The 20,039-nt window shown below is 36.9% G+C and overlaps 2 protein-coding genes across 2 annotated transcripts; one reads left to right on the top strand and one right to left on the bottom strand.

Moving 5' to 3' along the window:
- Nucleotides 1-247: 247 nt before the first annotated feature.
- LOC105384561 (gamma-soluble NSF attachment protein) lies at nucleotides 248-15,436 on the top strand. Its single transcript, XM_011554827.3, has 9 exons — nucleotides 248-510; nucleotides 2,054-2,121; nucleotides 2,702-2,856; nucleotides 5,411-5,566; nucleotides 6,202-6,272; nucleotides 6,965-7,112; nucleotides 12,647-12,880; nucleotides 14,019-14,123; nucleotides 14,653-15,436. The coding sequence occupies exons 1-8, from the start codon at nucleotides 458-460 to the stop codon at nucleotides 14,100-14,102; spliced, it is 969 nt and encodes a 322-aa protein (XP_011553129.1). The 5' UTR covers nucleotides 248-457; the 3' UTR covers nucleotides 14,103-14,123; nucleotides 14,653-15,436.
- A 2,417-nt stretch (nucleotides 15,437-17,853) lies between these two features.
- Nucleotides 17,854-19,368, bottom strand: LOC105384563. Its single transcript, XM_011554828.3, has 2 exons — nucleotides 19,061-19,368; nucleotides 17,854-18,775 (listed from the first exon to the last, which is right to left on the bottom strand). Exons 1-2 carry the CDS (start codon nucleotides 19,194-19,196, stop codon nucleotides 18,324-18,326), a joined length of 588 nt encoding a protein of 195 aa, XP_011553130.3. The 5' UTR covers nucleotides 19,197-19,368; the 3' UTR covers nucleotides 17,854-18,323.
- Nucleotides 19,369-20,039: the final 671 nt, after the last annotated feature.

Raw genomic sequence — 20,039 nt, 5'->3', positions numbered from 1 at the left:
CTATCTCCTACACAGAACAGAATACAAAAAGTGACAGTATCGCAATATTTTTCTACATTTTTTGTATAAATTTTATTTTTCGATATTTTTCGGAATACTTTATAAGCACATTATTGTTGTTATGGCTGTATTTCGCGGGAACTTACCACTTCCAATCCATCCTTAATCCATCCCAGTTCCTAACCTCATATTAAGTTTTTTTTATAGATTATGTTTCACGAATTTTCATAACAAAACCCATCCCTAGCAACTGTCACATTAAATACACACCCGCATAACACGTCTCATCGGACAAATTTTGCCATTCGCTTTCTATCCTTGTCTCACCTCGGGTTACAGCGACTGTACGTCTCGCTCACTGACTTATTGATTTTGTGTTCCGAAAAACATTTAGGTGTTAAATTGTTTTGCTAATAATTCCTTTACTTTAAAACTCTTCCTAAATTAAATATAAACAATGGCAGCAAAGATTGAAGAAGCCCGGGAACATATCAGGGCTGCGGAGAAAGCGTAAGTACCTTAGTATAATTTGTAAAGTAAACTTTTATTGAAATTCTAAATGATATGTATGGATTTTATGTGTTTTTAGAGCTAAGACGAGAGATCTAAACTAATATAAAGAGACCAACGGGATCCTACTTAGATAATCATAATTTATCTTTCAGAAAGTTATCAATCTGGTGTTTAGTTTTGTACAAAAGTACTTACAAATTAAAATAATTATCAATTAAGTAGGGTTGTAAAGTGTTTTCTGTTGAATTAGGTGACTAGTTAGTTATTAAGTATTTTTCTAATTCGTGGACGCATATTAATGTAATTTATGTTGGTTATAAAAAGCATGATGTTCACACAGTTTATTACTTTTGGTTGCATTATGTAAATTTTTAGAAAAAATAAGTGGGTGCAGTTTCATAAGTTTTTAAAGTTATTTAGTCATATTTTATCACATTTCATTTATGTAGGATTTACATAGGAACAGGCTATGCACTCAAACCTCAAAGACAGCCTTAATGAATAAAAGTGTTTTTTGCATGTCACCGCTTATCTACAATAAAATACCAAATTGTATTAGAGACCTAGACATAAAAATATTTAAGAAAAGATTATGTGAATTATTAATTGCTAAGTGCTATTACACAATAACCGACTTTTTTGACGACAGAACACTATAATAAATGACATTTCTAACATAATTAATATTATCTTGTATGTATTTGTATACCTACCTGACTAATTTAAATTTCAATGTACTTATAAAATATGTAATTAATTGATTTGTGTATTTGCATGCATTTTTGTTATTTAGCATGAGCCATTGAGCAATTCAATATGTTCGTATGCTTAATGAATAAGCAGTACATGGAATGTACCTACTGATAATTGTATTAGATCTGAATTTACCTGTGTACACGAATAAAAGATTTGAGTTTGAGTTTGAGTTTGAGTTATGTACGGTGGCCTGCGCCTAAAAGTATACAGGTGGAGTTTTTAAAATAGCGATCTCAAGCTCACATGCTGCTCAAGCACATCCACATAAATACCACTGCTACACACATCACACACAACACGTCCCCGGATTTATAACAGATGTAGCTGGTCCCTTCATCATCAGGGATCGCTATTATAAAAACTCCGCCTGTATACTTTTAGGCGCAGGCCACCGTACATAAGGCCTTTGTAATCCATACATGCATAAGCAGACAAGAGTTAGCAGACTATCAATGCATCTGGATTGTTGTCCGCTAAATGGTATATTACAGTCTGTCCCATAAGGCAACATAATCTCCGTAGGAGGTGATACAAAACTACATTCTTAGCAACTGGCAGACTTATGGGACACCCTGTATAATACATCCCTTGTCCTATGAAGTCAATTATGAAGGTTAAAGAAATGGAAGCTGTACAAAGAGGCACAAATTTTAAATATTTTTTTTTCACTATGCTGCTTAGATATTTGGCTACTACCATATACCTACTATAACTTTATTTAAGTTAGAGAATATTCTTTATAACATATACCTAATGAATAATTAACTTTGTAAATTCTCAACAGGTTGAAGACTGGTCTCCTGAAATGGAAGCCTGATTTCGACTGCGCCGCCGACGAGTACAGCCAGGCTGGTAAGAGCTAATTACCACATGTAATTGTTATCTACATCTATTCATCAGTTATCATTTACGAGGATGGTCTTAAAAGTTTTCGACCTAACATAGACACAATCAGCTATCAACTAGATGGACATTTATTTTATTCTCATCAGTATGTATGCTGTTGGTGTATCTACCTATAATAAATAAATAAATAAATAAATAAGTATTATGTTTAACTACGTGAGGTACTTGAACGAAGTAGTCTACAGAGCACCTATCCATCCTGGCTTGCTGCTCTTATTTACAAGGGAACTAGGCTGTTTGATCTGAAATTATAGGGAACCTCGTGAGGAAACCTGCATATCTAGATTTAGCACTTCTAGATATGTGAAACCACCAACCCGCACTGGACCACCATGGTGGGAAATGGTCCAAGCTTAGGAAGACAGTTTAGACCTTGGGGATATGCACAAAGGTTCCAATCGAGAGATCCAGGTACCGTACAGGGAATATAATAGAATGGGCATATGTACAAAGGTTCCACTCACCAGGACTCATGCTATACTTTTTGGTTTACTCAGACTTTAGTAATTAGTGGTTCTGTTTGCAGCGCAATGCTACCGCATCGCTCGCGACATCCAGCACGCCAAAGAGTACCACATCAAGGCGTCGGAGTTCTACCAGCGGAACCGCTCGTTCTTCCACGCGGCCAAGGCGCTGGAGACCGCCATCATCGTCGGCAAGGAGATCTCTTCCACGGATGAGGTAACTGAACCTGCGACCTTAGGAGATGAGGAAAAATGGACCGAATTCTGTGAGTTGTGGCACCCCTGGCGAGAGGCCTATGTACAGCAGTCGATGATTATTGGCTGATGATGAGGCGCCTTCTCATTCCGGAGCATGGCCCATTTGCCCACTGCGGCTGCGCTGCTGTGTCGCTGGTGATGAGATACGGCGGCGGCGCTAACACAGCGCGGGTGTAGGAATGTATACAGGAAGCAGGAAACTTATCAGCGCTTACTTTACTATGCTTATTTTGGCATGCCTTTGCCAGCGCTGGTTCGACAAAGTATGAAAAAGTAAGCGCTTATAAGTTTCCAGCTTTCTTTCTGTATACGACCTAGGGCTGCAATCGCGTTATTTATGAGGTAAGGATAAATTTACAAAGCAGACGTACCTATATGAATATTTATTATCTGACTGGACAGTTCTAGCATTATCTATTTATTTATTCTCATAAGAGTGGTGGTAGTGGTAGCTCAGTCGGGTGAGCGCCCGCTTCTCACGCCAGAGATGCGGGTTCGAATCCCGGCGCTGACAAGTACCAATGAGTTCTTTGAATTCAAGTACAATGTATACCATCGATCGCTCTTACGGTGAAGGAAAACGTCGTGAAGAAACCTACATATATCTAGATTTAGCACATCTAGGTATGTGAACCCACCAACCTGCAGTGGACCAGCATGGTGGGAAATGTTCCAAGCTTAGGAAGGCAGTTTAGACCTTGGGGATACGCACAACGGTTCCACTCGAGAGAGCCAGGTGTAGGTACTTACACCCCCACGGAGAATAGAATAGAATAGAATTATTCTCATAAATATCATAACAACTCACCAATCGTCATACGTTATGCGTCTTATTCTTTTGCCCTCATAGTAGTAACTGATTTACGTAACTATTTCGTGATAAATCATTTTTACGTTATTATTCTTACTTGATATCCTACCTAATTTAGTATTGCAGTATAGCAAGGAGATTGAAGGGTGGTATCATACTCCTCCGACCTCTGATAACATCAGGTCATAAGTCAACAGGTAGGTATACCTACCTATCTTCAACAAAATTTGGAAATCAGTCATCCATCATAGAGTATGCAAGTTTTTATTAAAATCTAAATCCATAATCATTTTAGCACTATCGGAGAAACCCTGTATATCGGGATAGTGCCTGAAGGGTGACTCTATCTCTTTAGTGACGAAAAACGAGTGAACGAGATGTCGCGCGATCGGCACGTTTAATAAAACGAGATAAAGTTGTGGCAGCGCTCCGAAACTTCGTTTTTAGTCATATAGAGGAACCCCCTGGTATTCTACGCCGTTCGCTACTCGACGCAAATCAATATGTGCAGGGAGGAAATACATCTGTTAACACGGAAATACCTGACTGGAACATCGCTGAGTAGTTTTAGATGCAACCTGTTGACCTGATTTTTTTAAAGTTTGGAGCTTAGGACCCTTTGAAATCCGATGCACTTTGAATGATGGGAGAGATTAACCTTGAGACCACGATTCCGTATGACCTACCATCAACGTTAAGATTTTGTTAATATTATTATGCACCTATATCATCATTAAATTCAACATTTCCAATGAAGCGTAGTAGAATATACTTTCAACACGAGTGGCGCAGTTTTCCTTGAATAAAATATAATAAGGTGAAGAACTTATTTCTAGGAAATTAACACCCTATTAACCTACTTATTAACTTCCTTTATAATGAATTTCCCGGAAAATTTACATTCTCAAAGCTTGTTAATGAATAGTTTTCTATGTAGATGATAGAGTTCCGGTAATAGTTTGCGACGGCACCCATTTCTTGATAAAAGCTGTTCAGGGGTCTAATTTTCCAGCTATCAGAATTTTACAGTAGTTAGCTAGCTGTGGATTATAACTGGTTAATCCGCAATTAATTCGACAGATTTTGTCAGATTGAAAGAGTTAGCAGGAAAATTAGACCGTAAGCTCTCTGGTCACGTAACGGTCACGTAGGATGATTCGCCCCCTCCAATATCACCTTAATCTCCCATTCTACGTTTAATTCCCTGGCCTCTGGCGTACAGTTGCTGATCTACACCCTGAAAAGAACTGTCACTGGTACTTCCCTGAATCAATGATTCGTTAGATACCAAATACGATAGGCACATGATTAAAATTGGCTAAACTGACAATGCGACCTTTTCCTACAAGCTTGACGGCTTTCTTGCTCATCTGTAGATCTCGTGAACTCTCCCTTTCCGTTCTTGCAGATCTACATCTACACCCTACCAATCTATATATCTATAGTGACGAGCTTATTTTCCGCATGTATCCTCCAAGGTGTGTCCATATTTGTTTGAAGATAGAAATTTGTACTCTGGTCTTAAGTGATAATATGTATCTATGTATCTGTGCAAATATATCACATGTCCGATAATACTCTGACTAGTTTAGGGTCTTCTTAACGTTGACGGTAGGTCATACGGAATCGCGGTCTCAAGGTTAATCTCTCCCATCATTCAAAGTATTCATAATGAGTTCGCTAACCTCCTTGGTGGTTGCAGATCTACACTTTGGCAGAGAACAGCTGCCACCTGTACCAGCAGCACGGGTCCGGGGACTCGGGCGCCAACGTGCTGGACAAGGCCGGCAAGATCATCGAGGAACGCGCGCCGGACCAGGCGCTCAAGCTCTACCAACACGCGGCAGAGGTCTCCGCGGTGAGTCAACACACACAGACACTCACGCCTTGTACTAATGTACTCCCTCGCCGGGTAGGCAAAGGTGCATTGCTGCACCCACTTTTCGCCAGTGTTATGTTTCTAGTCCCAATGTAATATGGGGCGGGCCTATTGCCATTTTACGGGCACATCCAAGACCAGAGAACAAATATCAGTGTTTAAACAAATATCTGCCCCAGCCGGGAATCGAATCCGGGACCTTCGGCTCAGTAGTCAGGGTCACTAACCACTACGCCATTCGGTCGTCGTCAACACTACACCGTCAAACTATTCATGCACTAGCAAATAAGTAGAGCCTACGCAGATTGCGTAATTTTTCTTATGCATTTTAGATTAGCTCAGGTTGGGTAGACAAGCAATTTCATATTTCTACTATACGAGTCTGTTTGATAGGACAGGAGCTGCCTTGTTAGTTGTGGATTATGAAAAATGATAGTTTCTGCAGGTTTTATGTATTTGCGATAGCAGGAAAATTTATAGTAGTAATTAGGTCTATAAGTATTTTCTTCCAAACTGACACATTTATGAACTTCAAACTACGGTCGACCTTAGTTTAAGTGCCTTCGTGCAACTCGTCATGACTATATGGCTAATAAGTATTGGTTTGTTGTCAGACTGAGAGTGGCCAGCACCAAGCGGCGGAGTACATCAGCAAGGCTTCCAGGATACTCGTCAGGCTTGGCATGTGAGTACCACCGATTAGGAAGTGGAACAAAAGAATCTCATTATCACATAACACTTTAGCTATCGCTCACCCAAATATGGACAACTGTAGTGGAAAAAAAAGTTTTTTAAAAGTACCATATTACCCTTTTTTATCATATCAATAAAGGTATATTAGATGCAGGGAAATAATCTATAAATGGCGGACAGGGTAATGACTTGTGCTATCCCTATTACTTTACTTGTATACCGGTCGCCGCCTGTAGGCAACCTGTCATTATCTATCATAATTTTCCCTTTAACAAATACATTATATTGAACGCTGAAGTTAAATAAGTTATTATGTCTAATCAATGGGTTTTAATATTCCACCCCTTTATGGATTTTCATATCAGAGTTCTCGAGTGTAGTCCATGACGCTCAAACGTTAGTGTATAGTTCTAGTCGAACTAACAACAAAATAAAATAAAGAGTGACAAGGTGCTAAAGTGTAAGCTTACTGTACTAAGTGATTTACTGGTGTTTTTTTGGACAATTTCAAGCATTCACGAACCAGCGAGTGAATTCGCCGGTTTTTAAGTCCACAGTCTTTCTAGTACTCCATTGGTGATTCAGACCTTTGGCCCGCCAGACAGCGGTTTACCCCCAAACGTAGGTTCCTTTTTCTCTAGGTTTCTTAGGTCTTTAGGTTCCTAATTCCCTTCCACCACCCAGGTACGACCAGGCGGTGGACAGCATCCGGCGCGAGATCGGTTTCCACCAGGAGCACAGCAACACGGGGGCCATCGGCCGCCTCACCGTGGCCATCGTGTTGGTGCAGCTCGCGCGCGGCGACGCCGTGGCCGCCGAGAAGGCTTACAAGGTATGTCATAGCATTATGCTGAGCGGGAAACCTTTTGCTAACATGGATAAGGTGAAGTGCGGTAATTGCAACTATCCGGTAATTGCAACTAACTTCAATAACTCCCTCTAGAGTTACTTCATTGTAAAACGACAGACTAAAATCAATTTTACATCAAAAAAGTTCTACCCAAAAATGTGGATGGCGCTGATAGCTCAAGAATTGTGGGAGTTATAAAGCTTTTCGTCATCGGCCATTTTGAGTCTGCTGGAGTCGGATGGACATGGTGTGCATTTTTATTATATAAAATAGTTTTTAGTGGTTCCTCGCAAGGTTTTTCAAAAAAAAAGTAAAAACTAATAACGGTAAGTCATTTTGTATGTATTTGTTTTATTCTTACACGATTGTTTTCCGAGTTTTCTGTGTAGTTACATTTACCAGACAAAAAATGCAAAGTCTGGTAAATGCAACTATTTTTCAGTTTTGAGGGTGGTTACAATTAGCTGCCAATTTTTGTATGAAATTGGAAAAAGCCAGTGAACATGAATATATCGATACAATCACTAATAATATAACACACACATAAGAGAGACTGAATACCAAATTTTAAACATATCTGTTAAGCATACATCCCAACTAACATCGTAGCGTTAAAAACACTCTCATATAACTTGTACAATGGTTCCATTCGAAAATTAAAGTGTTAAGACATAGCTGTATAAGAGTGTAGGAGAGTGCTCTAACTCACTTATAACCACGAAAGAGGCCCACGATTTTGAGAGTAAAGGCTTTAGAAAGTCTGTAGAAGGGTGTCATTGAAGTGTTTAAGTTATAGAAAGCCTGTAGTACGGTGTCGTTGAAGTGCTAAAGTTACTATAGAAGAGCGTTTAATCACTCTCAGCTAGAACTTTTACCGCTATAGTTGTAGTTGTAGAATGGTTATTTGACACCCTGACTCTTATTTGTTTGGTAAAAAAGGGTTAAGTGAGTATGTTACCGTTTTTCGAATACACTTTTACCATACAAGTTGTATGTGTTTGAAAATAATAGTGTCAACAGCAATCATACGCGACAGTATTAAAGTGACAGTATTGATTAATACTAAATAACAGTAAATATACGGTCTTATTCATAAAAAAACCTTAAAGTAGGTTTACTGAGCTCAATAGTTACGGAACACATTAAGCCTATTTGAGGTTTCGTAAAAATCTCTATTCATAATAGTTCCGTAAACCTTCAGTAACTATAGTGATGCTAATAGATTTCACAGACCAAACATTTTGACATTTACCCTATTAAGTTGCCGGTCCGACGAAACCATAAACAAAAATAGCGAAAACTTTCATTCATTTATCAATCTCTATTATCTATGTTAGCCACGGCGCGGCACTTAAAAAATTTACGTTGGCTTAAAGGCGCAGTTGGCCAAGCCAAAACCCACAAAAAAAATAATTAAATTTTTACGTTACCATGGCAACTTATTTTCAGCAAATATTAACTCACAACAAATGTCAAATCGTCAATAAAGCAGAACAGCTGTTGACCGGCCGCCATGTTTTTGTACAAGAGGAGGCTTACGGAAGGTGTATAGTAGGGTCCAGCCAACTTTAGCATATCAAGGTTTTACGAATCAGTTGGAGAGTTCTTTAGCGCTATTGATCGTTTATGAATAAAGTTTTTTTGACATTTGCTTATAGCAGGCCTATAGGTCTCCCGTAACTTTTTATGAATAAGACCGATAATATGTTAACTTGACTTAACATGTTTTGTGAATTGAAAATAATATGCCATTGTAATTTTACTGTAATGTATACCATATTTCCCACCTCAATTTTAATGCGCTCCGAATTTATTAAGGATTTCAAATGACACATAAGTAAATATAAAATAGACGACTCAATTTTGTATTTTTTTGTATCCTTGCTGTATGTCCATTAGTTTCATAAATCGATTGGCATGACTGGAATGACAAAATTCACATAAATAGGTAAGTATTTTAAAGCAAAATATTGCTTATCCCAGCAATTTATAGGTTAGGTCGCCAATGCAAATGGCGAACTTACATTTAAGACATATAGACTCACCTAAGTCATCTATTACACTTTTTGAAATAGAACACCCTTAGCCAAGGGTATTATGCAGTCTTAGTCGATCCGCACAGTCTTGCTTAACACCGTTACTTTTACAGTCTACTTGCCTAACGCAATAAGCGTAAGTTAAGTTAACCTTAAAGATTAAAACTGCATTGTTGAGTTTTCCAACACTGTAAGAATCTTGTCTTACTGCAATCTTGACAAAATCTCTTTTATAACCAATTCCTGCAGCCTAAATTCAATATGACACCTAAAAATTTATATGAGTATCAAAGGAAACCACTTAACAACCATAAGTGTTAACAGGTGTCAGTGAGCACTCTTGTATAGCTTTAGGTTCTAGAAACAGTTTAAACCTATAACATCTTAATTATAATTGCTTTGACTAATACCATTTTAACACTTAAACCTGCTGTTAACACTAATTTCATTTTTTAACTCATCTTTATCGCTTTATGTTAGAACTGAGATAATTATAACACAGTTATACAGGTTAAAGTAATAAAAATAGCTGTAACTAAGGGTAAAATGTTTGTTGGGATTTTTTTAGAAAACCTGCAAAATTCCACCCGGCATCCTGCCTGCGATAAATTCCGAAAACTTTCCAAAAAAATTGTAAAAAGGCTGTTTGATTAAACATAAGTAAAATATTTAATGTTGATTAATAAAAATATAGCTATTAATTTTTATCCCCGAGTTTTATTCTGCTACCATGGTCTTCTTGGCTTGTCGATGGCAGACACTACATGACTGTCGATAAAATTACGATAAAGTTCCCATCACTATTTTTGAGAAATTAGTTGCAATTACCAGACCCACGGCTAAACAGTAGTTTCATGCGAAATTGGTCGTAGTTACAAGGAGATAAGTGTCAAAATCCTATGAATATTCTCTTAGTCTTTGTGTTTCAAATACACAATATACACCACACATAGAAAAATATGGAGATAAAACGATTAGTTGCAATTACCCGCCAGGAGGGGTAATTGCAACTATTTCTGCCTTTGCCGGAACTTTTGGCAATAGCTCTTTATTCTTCAGAGTTTTTCTTTGTCATGATAGTAGAATAAAATCTACATAAAATTTTGACTTTGGCATGATTTTACAGTAATACTATTTCCTTATATATAAAGAATTATCAGATGATGAAGTTACGACTTCAATATTTTTAGTTGCAATTACCGCACTTCACCTTACTAAATACATATATTTCTTAGGTATATCTTAAGGATAAACTGGGTTAAACCCAACGCGCCGCCAAATGATGTAATCATAATTACCGTTTGAAAGAGTTCTCCCCAAAACTGACACGTTTAACTACCTCTTCATGCTAATTCTATTTTTTAGAACCTACCTCCCTACCCAGTACCTAGAATGAAGACCAAAATAGCATCATTGCTGACACGTGAAACAAATAAAATTTGTTTTCTGTCGAGGATTCATTAAAATCAGGATTAAAATTCTACCTTCGTTTAACAAAAACAAAATGTTGGAAATTTTCCAATGTTTTTATTCAACAGGTAAAAAGCTTTTCAATAAATTCTCTGGAAATTTTCCTTTTCAAATCCAGGGTTATCTTAGGATTATTTTATTTTATATAAATTGTATTCCAGTAATTCGCGAAGCGTGGGCTAACATCGATTCTGTTGCTAAGCACCCAAGGTAATGAGCAGTAAACACCTTCAATTAATCCTGAGAGAATGTTTATTCTACGTCAACAGGTCCCAATAACAACTCTCAAAGCTTCTAATGAGATAAGACAACCAGATAGACGGCTATTTAAGGGGAAATATCCCTTTAACCTTTTAACATTTAATGAAAAGTAGCTTTTCATAATATTATCAAGATTAATATTTTCATTCGTAATGCCTACACATAATGGGTCTTCAAATGTTGTCAGTTGATCTCTATTTGATCTATTATACATGGACTTCAGTCAAATATTATCATGAAAGACAGGCTGAAATATTCTCCTTAAATAGATGTTTTGTATTTATTCAGTTATGAAAATTGTGTACACAGGGTGGTATTCTACTAATGATTGAGCCAATGGATACACAATTGTATTTAAGATACAAATTGAATAGCAAAAACATCACACAAAAAAAAAGTTTGTCAATTTTTTTATAAAGTTTATTATTTACCGTTCAATGTGTAGGGAAGGAATAAACTAAGGAAGTAGGTATCTCTGCCTCGTTCACTGATAGAAGTCAAGCCTGTATCGGCAAAGGTAAAGTCGTTTAGCAACAGTCTGCTCGAGCGGCGTGGGCGCGCGTCCATTAGGGTGAAATGAAGTAGAAAGGTAAACAATGTCACCTTTTATTTGTAACAGAATAAACTCATTATTATCGAGACAAAAGGTATTAAACAGAAGAAAATCCGCCTTTGTTTTCGATCTTGTTAATGTTATTGATTTAGTATTTATGAAGCTTCTCGGCTGAGCTTTCTCTCTTATTGGAAGCTGCCCATTTCGCTGGAACAAAAGAAAATTGATTTGTAACTTATTTGTAGTTATTTAAGTCCCTGCTGATTTACTTTGTACTTTATCCTGTAACGAGTTTCATTTTCCTTAGGGAAATTCATTTTATATTGTTTCTTGAATTCATACACCTACTGAAAACTTATTGTAACTTAAAATTCTTGAAGTTGCACCGATAATATTGTAATTTGAAGACTATCTGTCCTGAAGATTGAGTAGGTATGATGTCGTCGCGAATCGAATCGATTTTTGTAGCGTAATGATTAGCTACAGTCAACAAAGAGATAGGTACTCCACTGACAACACAAACCGTTCGCTCCAGAGTCGCACGTGAAAGATTGATGAGTTTGAAGAAATTTAATCGATTCCCACACACACACACTCCTTACGTATTCCTCGTGTGATCTATCACGTCTTGTCAGTGGGTGTGGAATGAAAGTGTTTGCGTTGGAGGTGCATTTTCTCTAGAATTTCAATGAGCAGGTGTCCTCATGACGTAAAGCGTTTTAATATTGTGCGAATTTACCTTAGTTAACCTTTTTATACTCAATTTGGGAAGAATACATTTATTATTACCCAAAATTCTACGACTCTCAGTAAGGACAAAGATCTCTGAGCGAAGAATAATCCATCCAGCTTCATTGGGCAATTGGGCATACTATAATCATAAATCCACTCAACTACACCTTAGTTGTTGTTAAAGAAAGAAAGAAATACATTTATTTCACACACACACGGAAACAACACAAAAATAAATAATAAAACAAATAATAAAAAGGTTTGAATAAAGGAAAATGAGCAAGGGTGTTGCTTCCCGGTGCAGAAACGGGTTCTGGCTCAGCTTGGTGCTATGATAAACCATAGCGCTGGTTTTCAGATTGAACCCTGGGTGAAGTCACTGGGTGAAGTGTTAGCTTTAGTTATGTTATTCTGATATGTATCAACTACATTCTTAATCATCTAACCCTTACTTCCATCCCCAGGAATGGGGCAACAACTGCGAAGCGGCAGAAATGCAGACCATAGAGCAGCTTCTAGCGGCATACGACGAGGAAGACCGCGAGTCCGCGAAGCGCGCCCTGCGGAGCCCCTTCATCCGCCACATGGACGTGGAGTATGCTCGGCTGGCTACCACCGTGCCGCTGCCGGAGGGCATCGACCCCATGCCCAATGCTGGGGTGCGGGAGAATGCCGCGTCGGCCTATGTCTCGGGACAGGTGTGTATGGAATCTGTTGGGTTTCATGAATCTGATGTTGATGATGGGGTGCGGGAGAATGCCGCGCCGTCCTATGTCTCGGCAGAGTATGGGATCTGTTTGATGAATCTGATATTCTGAGGAAGCCCATAAGGCTGGTGTCAAGTTTGAAAGCATACAATATGAAATAATTGAGAGTAGACCCCCCGCAGACTGCAGAATTTTAGTCGGCCGATAGTTTGGTCGGGCTCTTGAATCACTATGGAGATGTATGGTAGTGCGCACATTCAACGATTATGTATCGGCCGATACTCCATACTGGTTAAGAGCCCGACCAAACTATCGGCAGACTAAAAGTCTGCAGTCTGCGGGGGTCTAAGTATTTGCAAAAAATAAACAAATGGTTTGAAATGAAGTACCTCCGCTCAATAAATTCCAAAATTTTGATAAGGCTAACACTTTCTGCAACCTTGACGGTAGGCTTGATCGAGGGTTAGGATCCCTGAATATGGAGCTGATGATGTTTTATGATAGGTTGGGCTGCGTGGTACTCGAGAATTGAGAATAAAACAGAATAGATTAGATTACGTTTCTATGTGTATGCAATAAAGTGTTCAATCAAATAAATAAATTACATAATATAGGTTACGTTAGATAGTTAACTTCGATTTAATTGCTTACATTATTTAGTACATTAACAGAAAGTTACAAGCCCAGTAACACAAAGTTTCTAATGGAACTTTCAAGTTTAGTATTGTACCTGTCATTAAACTTAGACCTTTCTGTTCTGTATCTGCCAAAGTATCGCCAACAATGAATTAGCCAATTTGATTTTAAAACCGTATTATTGGCTGCTGATGATGTTATTAGATCGATTTTGCCTTCTACGACGCTTTGCTGTCTAAACCCTGTTCTCACACTGCCTCGCACGTATTATAGTTTTCTGTGTTGAACTGTGCGTGTTTAATATTTAGTTACGTACAAGAAACGCTCGGACACGAATTCACGCAACATGCAGCGTGTGAAAACCGCCTTTTGTGAAGATCCGCATACTGATAGGTTTTTTATATGTGGGGACATCTCGCACACGGCCATCCGACCCCAAGCTGATAGGTACCTACCATACTTCTGTAACTGTAACTAAGTTTTCTGTGGACAGTCGCGGCCAGAGCAGTCTGTGGAGGGGGCCACGGCGGCGGACTGCCACCCCGCGCCGCCCGACGACGAAGATGAGCTCTGCTAGACGCGTGTTCCCGACCACACGGTAGGTCAACTACCACTGGACGAGTTGTTGAGGCATTTAAAATGGGAGATTTTCAACCATAGACAAACAACCATAGATTATAGATGACTTCATACTCAACAGCACTGCATTTTTTTTAGATGCCGGCTAAAAAATAAATGCAGTGCTGTTGAGTATGAAGTCATCTATAATCTATGGTTGTTTGTCTATGGTTGAAGATCTCCCATTACATTAGAGACGCACAAGTTAAAAGATACGAGAAGTGCGAACATTGCGATGATTGTATGACGTAATGGATAGTGAGTCTGACTTCTGCGCCGAAGACCCTAGGTTCGATTCCCGGTCGGAACAAATATTTGTTTGGTGACAGTAGTATTTGTTATCGGGTTGGGTCGGCATAATAATATAATTAAGTATGGTAAAATGTGTTTGTGTCGTTTTGTGTCGTGTGACCGTAAAACATTTTTATTAATTATTTCCTATTTTTATATAACTAAAATAATAATTGCTGTATTGTACTTGTAATAACCGCGTATTTTTATCTTTTCAGTGCGCAGAAACCAACAGACTCCTGAAGTTCTATAAATACCCACAAGGGGTCTCCCAGACAGATTCTACCGGATTATTCCCATTATTAGTTACATAATGAGATACCACATAAGCCGCACAGTACTTAAACTAGTCCTGTACATAATGCACAGAGCCTAAATTTGCATTTTTGCTCAAAAACTAGATGACTTTAGTGCTGTTAAAATAGCTTCAATACCCCAATTTGTCGTATTTTTATTGAACTTTAGGAGTATCTCAGATAGCCAACAATTTGATGTTGTTATCAACGCGAGGAAGATTTAATGCTTGAATGTTTTAGTCGATAGCCTGGGTTTGTGTTCCATGTATATTATATGTTGATTAGTTATAGTAGTCCATGTGGTTTACGCATGTAGGTATGACTGTATGTTTTCCAACACTGTTCCAAGATCCAACTCATTTCTTCACAATTTAAATTATAATTTAACGTAGACGGTAATGTTATTTACTTATATTATACTGCTGTTATAAATTATAATATTCGATGTCGTAAAATATATTTATAATAATATATATTTGCATAGTGCATACATTTGGAATTGGATTGTTAAAAATAATTATTATAATATGTATGTATAATACATGTATGTTTGATCTCATAAGTAAACTTTATATGAGATAAACAACAATAAATAAATATTGTATGGGAATGTCCAAATAAAAATACTACCATAAGACAAGAACTTAAATGTACTTACAATGGTACATGTCATTGGGTAATTCAAATAAATACCTAATAATAATACTTTTTCAATAATCACGGAATGGCTTAAAATATATACATTCCAGTAAAAATATTTATTACTTAATATAATAAAATGTCTGCAGCTCAAAAGTAAAAAAAAATACCTACTTAAAAAACATTCAATGGCCATTTAAATAAAATTATAACCTAATTAATAGGATTTTAGCGATGTCTACTGATATTATTTAAATAATAATTAAATTAATGACGTAAGGATTTAGAAATTTACATTTATTTCAAAATGATTTGATTAGTAATCTATTGTATTTTTTTGTAGTATTTACGGTGCGTGGTGAAATAGTTGAATATAAAATGGTTTATCTATAGAAAAATGTCCAGAAATGCAATATGTTTTTTAAAGTCATACCATTTTATAATAAACTAATATTTATAATAGGTTTGTAAAACGCTGCCACCAGCAGATAGTAGGTTATCAAATCATTTAGTGAGAATTAAGAGCAATTAAAAAATACAGTGAGATTTCCTTGTTAACCTTTATAGTCCATCTATACTCTATACTATACTAATGTTTTGGTGTTGACTATGTACTATGTAGATTAGTACGTTCATTCGTAGCTATTATTCACAGTCTGGTACTAGTAATATTATTTATCTACGGCAGATGCCTTAATAGTAGTAATGTCAACTCCCGTTGCATGACATCTTTATCGACACACATAGGAAAGTACATTATTTCAATGCACGTCCCACCAATCCTTCACCAATCCCATTGCCATAACTAATGCGATATTGACGTTTGGCTGCGTCGATAAAGATGTCGTGCCTCCGGCCGGTGTTTCCAGTCGATGGTGATGTGATATGTTTCGCGAATGCCTTTAGAAGAGACATGGAGACGCATTGAGAATATAAATTATGAATGTTATCTTGTGTTATGTTTTCTTAAATATTTTAACAATATTCATAGTGCGCGTATAGTTTAAGACTTTCCCATAGTGCCCAATCTAAATGTTGTTCCCTGTATAATACAAATTATCGCGATACCGTCGACTGGAAGCACTTTTAATAATTATATATATGCACACAGAATTGTTATACTAACACCAATAATATCATAATAAGTTATTGTTGAAAATTTTATCGAGAGAATATAGAGAATTGAATATCATGTTAAGTGCCCATTGGGGTTATAGTGAGATTAAAAGCTATAATAGTGTAGATCCATTTAAACTTTCTACGACTTCTATTTATTGTTCACCATTACCTTAATAATTATAGCAATGTATTACTGCGTAGCAACATCGACGGTAGTAAGTACTGCTCAACCTGCTACATTATAATAAAATTATAATATATTGGTGTCATATAATTTATAAGAATTTGTAGCGTACTTTTTGTTTGCTATGTATTGGAGAAAACTCCCTCATATTATTTCACTGAACATCGATACATTTTTAGAAGTTAAGTTCAATGTTAATGAGAATAATATATAATAAATAACGTAACATTTTATGGTACATGATATAAGAAAATATATATCTAAAAAGCTATTTTTCCTGAACGTAATAAAATATACATGACAGGGTATACATAAGCATATTTTACCTGAACCTGGAAGGAAATATGATTCAATCGATTTGGGTTTAATTCTGTAATCCTTAGTTATTTTAAAGATCATATTGGTAAGGCTTTTTGAACGAGAAAATATAATTTAATGTAATATTTATTAATATTAAGTACTTATATAACTAATGAGCCTGTTTTCTACAGTGAGTTTTGTGTGATGTAATATCACAATCAATGGGATACCTTCATTCCCATAATATATACAAAGCTAAAGCTTATTTAACTCTTAAAATGATCTTTATTGTAATAATATTAATAAAGTAGAAGATTCAATGAAGTGGTTCTAACAATTTGTCTAAGCTTGAAACTCTCGTTCTACTCTTGATGTTAGTGCTTATCAATTCGCGGCATTTATTGAAGTCGCCGAGAACTCTTCACTCGGCTGTCTGTTATGGAGAGGATCAAATATGTATGTATATACTCGACAGTGCAAAGTGAGAATGTGCAATAAAGTGATTGATACCTGATGCATGGTTTTATTTTTATCCTTTTGATTTTAAGGCGGTTCACACATTTCACCGCGGGTAAGCGGTTTTTCTATATGTATAAACTGTATTATTGCATACAATGATAATCCGCTAACCGCGGCGCCGCGGTGCGGGGTCAAGTGTGTGAATCACCTAATCAGAGGACTAATTGTATTGTTATTGCCATACGCTCAGCAGCACGAAACGGGCTGGTGCACTGATCTGATTTCAGAATCATAATCTACTTACCTCTGCACTAGCGGACACTTAGGTAATATCTAGTTTCCTAGAACTAAACATTCGCAAGATAAGCATTGCCAAGTAAACTATATTTCGCAGTTGCAGATCGCATGAATAAAACAATACATATTATAAAATATTTGTTATATTGAGTTAATACAAATTTTGTTCACATACCAAGCATCTATTCAGTATACACATCTCTATTACAAGAAATCTGAAAAAAAATACATGAACTTGTATCAATAAAAATTTAAACCTACATGAATCGGCTTACAAAATATAATAATTCTATTCTAGCCCAATAAAGTTATCATGATTCACATAAAAATCCATCTATTAATTCTATTCCCTATACACCTCGTGGCAGTTTACTGTTGTTCTTATAGATAATATCTTTTCGATATCTGCTATCTATAAAATATTTGCAATGAGGTACGATTTGGAAGCCACTTGGGGTCACCTCTCCAAGCCATAAACATGCGAATGATATAACATTAGTCTGCATCTAGCTCTAGATATCCTAGTGAGATTATTTGACGTATTATATTCTACAGTAAAATTAATAGCATTGTTTCAGCATAATATGCTGAGGGTTTATTGATGCTGATGGGGAAGTGACTTGTGTCCGAACACAGTATGTATGTAGGGCACCATAGGGGGCACGTGCATGTGTTGCGGGGGCGGCGCGGGCGGCGGGTGCATCACGGGCTCAGGGGGAGGTGCTTCCTTCTCCTTATTGCTTTTGGTCTTCCGGAACTGAAACCCATGTTTCCGTAGAATCTTCCGGAGTGTCTCACGGGATCCTTTGAAGTTGATTTCCTCTTTCAGTATGTGTAGAAGCTTGTTTATAGTCGGCACCTCCTTTTTGAATGTGTAGAACTCATGTATCTTTCGCTGTATGACACTCAAGTCATAGTCATTGACCTCTATTTTGCCTTTAGTCCGTACTCTCTTTTTGGGAGCTCTCCGGGCCATGGGGTCCAGGAGGCCCTGCTCGATCAGTCTTGCTTCTCTGGTGATGTTCAGCACAGTGCGCTCTGATACACCTGCAATTAGATCTAGGTTTAATTTGTATTGACTACTAAACATATTTAAGTTACACAACAAATTATTAACAATGAATACCAAGATAATGTGGATTTATTGCTGAGTGAGGAATTTTTGTATGATGTAAAGAATGGTTAATAAAACTACCATAAATAATCAAGAAATTTGAAAGGTTTAAGTCTTGGTTTTACACCAAATGTGGATTGTGAATTGGATATAAACATTGCAGTGTAGAAGATAGTGGATCTTTGAGCAGATAAATAAAATAGAATACAATAACATACCAGTAGCGGCCGCGACTCTCACGTATACTTTGCTTAGTGGAATTATGGGCGATTGCATACGCTTTTCTTCATCCATAAACTCTTTCACCTTTAGGATTATATCACGCACCTCATTTGTTATGTTTTTAGGCATCATGAGACGCAAAAATTAATATTTTACAGCACAATACAACAATATTTTGCAGCCGCCATCTGCATAAAATAATTTATACTAAAATCTTTTTTTTTGTTACTTGTAGTATTATTATGAACAACGTATTTATATTTCACTGAAATAATGTAAAATAATTTTAAAAAGAGCTTCGTGGCTTTTATTTTTTGTTTTACGCAATGTATATTTTTAAAAGTATCAAATTTGGTCTTTTTTGTCAAATGTCAAGCGCCATCTATGTATTTTATACAAAACTGCAATATTTCCCGGAGCTCGGAATAATAACTTCATCAAGAAAAAATATAGCAAGTGCCTGCAGCGGAGGGAGATAGGTAAGTTTGTATTATGTTCCTTGAGCCAAAACTAAATATCTCGAATATGTGTATTATTATATTTATTTTATTATTTAGTTAAGTAAATTTAAAACAGGTCAGGATAGCTGAATTTTCTCATTAGTGAGACCGTTATTATCCTGAACGTCGGTAGATCACTGACATTGCTTCCATCATGCTTAGAATAAGTTATTCAATAAAGTGGGAGCCTGCAAGAACTTTTATGGGAGCCTTCGCTGAAGTGTCCGTACACATGCCGTACACCGTACACCATGCGTACATCCGAGTCCGCGTTGTTCTACGGCTGTGACTTCCTTACTCCCTTGCTTGCTCCAGACTCTGATGCATCTCTAACGAGGCTCTGATTTGGCTCATATATACTTAGAGTGCGACAAACTTATCTGTTCCGGTGACAGTTCACTAAATTGGTCCATATATCATTATTTACTAATAAATTATATATTGATATAGATTAGATGGGTTTATTAAAACCGCA

This window comes from Plutella xylostella, chromosome Z (genome assembly GCF_932276165.1).
Source record: "Plutella xylostella chromosome Z, ilPluXylo3.1, whole genome shotgun sequence".
In the NCBI taxonomy this organism is placed as follows: Eukaryota; Metazoa; Arthropoda; class Insecta; order Lepidoptera; family Plutellidae; genus Plutella; species Plutella xylostella.
Note: the sequence above shows the minus strand (reverse complement) of the source record. Positions and strands in the feature narration are given on the sequence as shown.

What these genes read in the sequence shown, in the direction of transcription:
- LOC105384561 (XM_011554827.3), top strand. Translation starts at nt 458, where the DNA reads ATGGCAGCAAAGATTGAAGAAGCCCGGGAACATATCAGGGCTGCGGAG. An exon ending in ACGCGGCAGAGGTCTCCGCG is followed by an intron (nt 5,567 to 6,201) that starts GTGAGTCAACAC and finishes GTTTGTTGTCAG; the next exon opens with ACTGAGAGTGGCCAGCACCA. An exon ending in CCGCCGAGAAGGCTTACAAG is followed by an intron (nt 7,113 to 12,646) that starts GTATGTCATAGC and finishes TTCCATCCCCAG; the next exon opens with GAATGGGGCAACAACTGCGA.
- LOC105384563 (XM_011554828.3), bottom strand. Translation starts at nt 19,196, where the DNA reads ATGATGCCTAAAAACATAACAAATGAGGTGCGTGATATAATCCTAAAG. An exon ending in GAGAGTCGCGGCCGCTACTG is followed by an intron (nt 18,776 to 19,060) that starts GTATGTTATTGT and finishes ATCTAATTGCAG; the next exon opens with GTGTATCAGAGCGCACTGTG.